The 2,500-nt window shown below is 39.3% G+C and overlaps 1 protein-coding gene across 1 annotated transcript in view; it reads right to left on the reverse strand.

The window, feature by feature from the left end:
• Nucleotides 1-2,500, reverse strand: part of LOC136855043 (protein unzipped-like) — a 123,526-nt gene that overhangs the window by 120,675 nt on the left and 351 nt on the right. The window contains exon 1 of the mRNA XM_067131805.1: nt 2,325-2,500. This exon is cut by the window's right edge and continues 351 nt beyond it. Within this exon, the coding sequence (XP_066987906.1) occupies nt 2,325-2,347 (23 nt within the window). The 5' untranslated portion in view covers nt 2,348-2,500. The remainder of the gene's footprint in view (nt 1-2,324) is intronic.

The following is a 2,500-nucleotide window of genomic DNA, read 5'->3' on the forward strand; positions in this document are numbered from 1 at the left end:
AGTATTCCCATTTTCCTTTGCAGGTTTTTTTTTATCTCACAGCAAAGGTTTTTTTTAGAGGTTTTTGAATGTTTTTTCTTCTTCTTCTTCTTCTTTTGGGCAATCCTCGTTAGAGCTACTTATGTCATGGCCCCAACTTTGTCAGAAGTAACTCATTTTACAAAGCCACATATTGTTCTAACAGAGATGTTGGCTTTGAATGTTTTTTTTTTTTTACCATTTTTCTATTAGTTTTTCAAAATACTATTTACACATAGATATATTATAAAACTATTATGTACATAGAGATTTGCAATGTATATATATATATATATATGTGTATATGTATATATATATTCATATTGCCATGAGCTATGTAAAGTTACTCAAACATAATATACAACAACATTGTTCAATATACAGTAAATCCTTAAGAGCCGGTATGTTAATCCGCACAGCTCAAATGGTGTTCGGTAATCCTCTTGAGATTACACGCGGTTCACTGACTCAGTCTCTCCTGCTATTGCTAGGCTTTTGGATTCCTTCTTTGCTTCTATTTTCCCTGACTTGCTATAACCTGCCTCTATTTAAAAGGCAGAAAGTCTATAGCTTCCTTCGTTGGTGATCGCCTAAAGCCTACTGCATTCTTTCTCCCTTTTCTTTTGTGTTTTCTGGTCTGGGCTACTAACGGGGCCTCAGCATGCTCGTCCAGCTGGCCTTCAGCAGAATAAATAAAAACAGATTTACATATTCAGATATTGTGATTTGCACGCACTTGTTTTTCAAGGACAAACTCTCAACATATCCCGTTGTTAGACTGGGTTATCATGCCTCCATGCAATAGTCTATTTAATCTCTCTCTCTCTCTCTCTCTCTCTCTCTCTCTCTCTCTCTCTCTCTCTCTCTCTCTCTCATTCACGACTCTGCAATTGAATTATGGCTGTGGCAGGACCGTTATGTTGCTTTTTTCTTTGGCGCCATCCCCCGAAATAAGCTTCGTGTGACCCAATTATTTTCAGATTTGACTTATATAGTGCCTTCATATCACAGTCGAAAAAGCCTGAAGTTTGTTCCAGGCGCCTTGGAACTCTGGACACAGTAGTCTGAAGTTGGAGACCAGTTGCGGCTAAAAGTACAACCCAATGTAAATTTTGAAATGAGTCTTCACACTTCTTAAACAGCTCTGAATCTGGCCCAGGTAGCTTAAAATATAACCGAAATAGCTTCGATTCAGACAGGGCCCAGTGTATTATTACCAGTTAAAGGGGACTTTGGTTTCTTGAATTTTTTTAAAATCTTGATATGGTGACACCCAAAACTACAGATCTAACCCCACTAGATCTGATCAAAGCGACGGTAGCCGCTCATATGCTCCTCAGAAATCCATCAGTGTCAGTCACGCATTGAGAGAGAGAGAGAGAGGAGCATTGAGAGAGAGAAGACTCTTTCATTCAAGTCAAGTTACGTGCCTGGAACAAAAAACTGGTCTTAGGGAACTCCAGGTATTGAGGCCCTAAGGCCCCTTTGCAAGACTCGTGTTGACTGGAGCAGGTCCCTCTGGAGTCACATTGAAAGCTGTCGTGTGGCATACGTAGCACTTAGAGCCTGCATCGCATGTGTATCGTTTATGTGTCTTTACGTCGCATTTGTAATGGTCGTGGAACTCCGGGCACAGATGGTGTACGTCGTCTGCGATTGTTTGACCACTGGGAGGATCTCGGGAAATCGGCTCTGGCCGTTTCGTGCGAGCTTGCAAGCAGCAAGTTTCACCCGGGATTCTTCGCTGCTTTTATGGCGTTCTTCTTGGGTCTTCGGGAAGATGATGTGTTTAGAATCATTTTCCTCTCTCTCTCTCTCTCTCTCTCTCTCTCTCTCTCTCTCTCTCTCTCCAAAAGTTTTGACACTTTTTTTCACGCAATAACTTAGACTTATGACTTTTTACCCTAACAGTCTATAGGAATGTATGACGTCTTAAGGTAATTCTTATATTCGCAGGTAACTTCGCAGTTAGCTTAGGAATAATATTATGGAATAAAGTTTTTTGTGAATTATTCAAGCGTATTTTGTTGTATTTCAAGACATTTTCCGTAAAGATTTACAATGAAAATCATTTAGAACGTAGGAATTGAATTCAAGTTTGTATCGCAACTTTTAATATTTTCGTCTGATAATGTTCAAAAAGTATATAAGAAAATAACGGGAAAATATAACACGTAAAAAACAGACACATCTTATCAGTATATTTAATGACAGATATTATACCAACTGTCTTTGCGATACTGAGCTGGGGTATAATTTAGCACTTAGCAATAATTACCTCCTCCGTAATTGCCGTCATTACTTACCTTAGCGTTAGATGAGAGACCATTGTTCGTCTTTGATGTTTCCCGACGAGAGAAGCTCCTTAACACCTGAGAGATAACAGTCAAACTTGGTACTGCCCCCAGTAGGCTCCCCACCAAAAAAATCCGAAATATCAATTCCCAATTATGTCAGAGAACAGATCACTCGAATAATCTAA

This window comes from Macrobrachium rosenbergii, chromosome 30 (genome assembly GCF_040412425.1).
Source record: "Macrobrachium rosenbergii isolate ZJJX-2024 chromosome 30, ASM4041242v1, whole genome shotgun sequence".
Lineage (NCBI taxonomy): Eukaryota > Metazoa > Arthropoda > Malacostraca > Decapoda > Palaemonidae > Macrobrachium > Macrobrachium rosenbergii.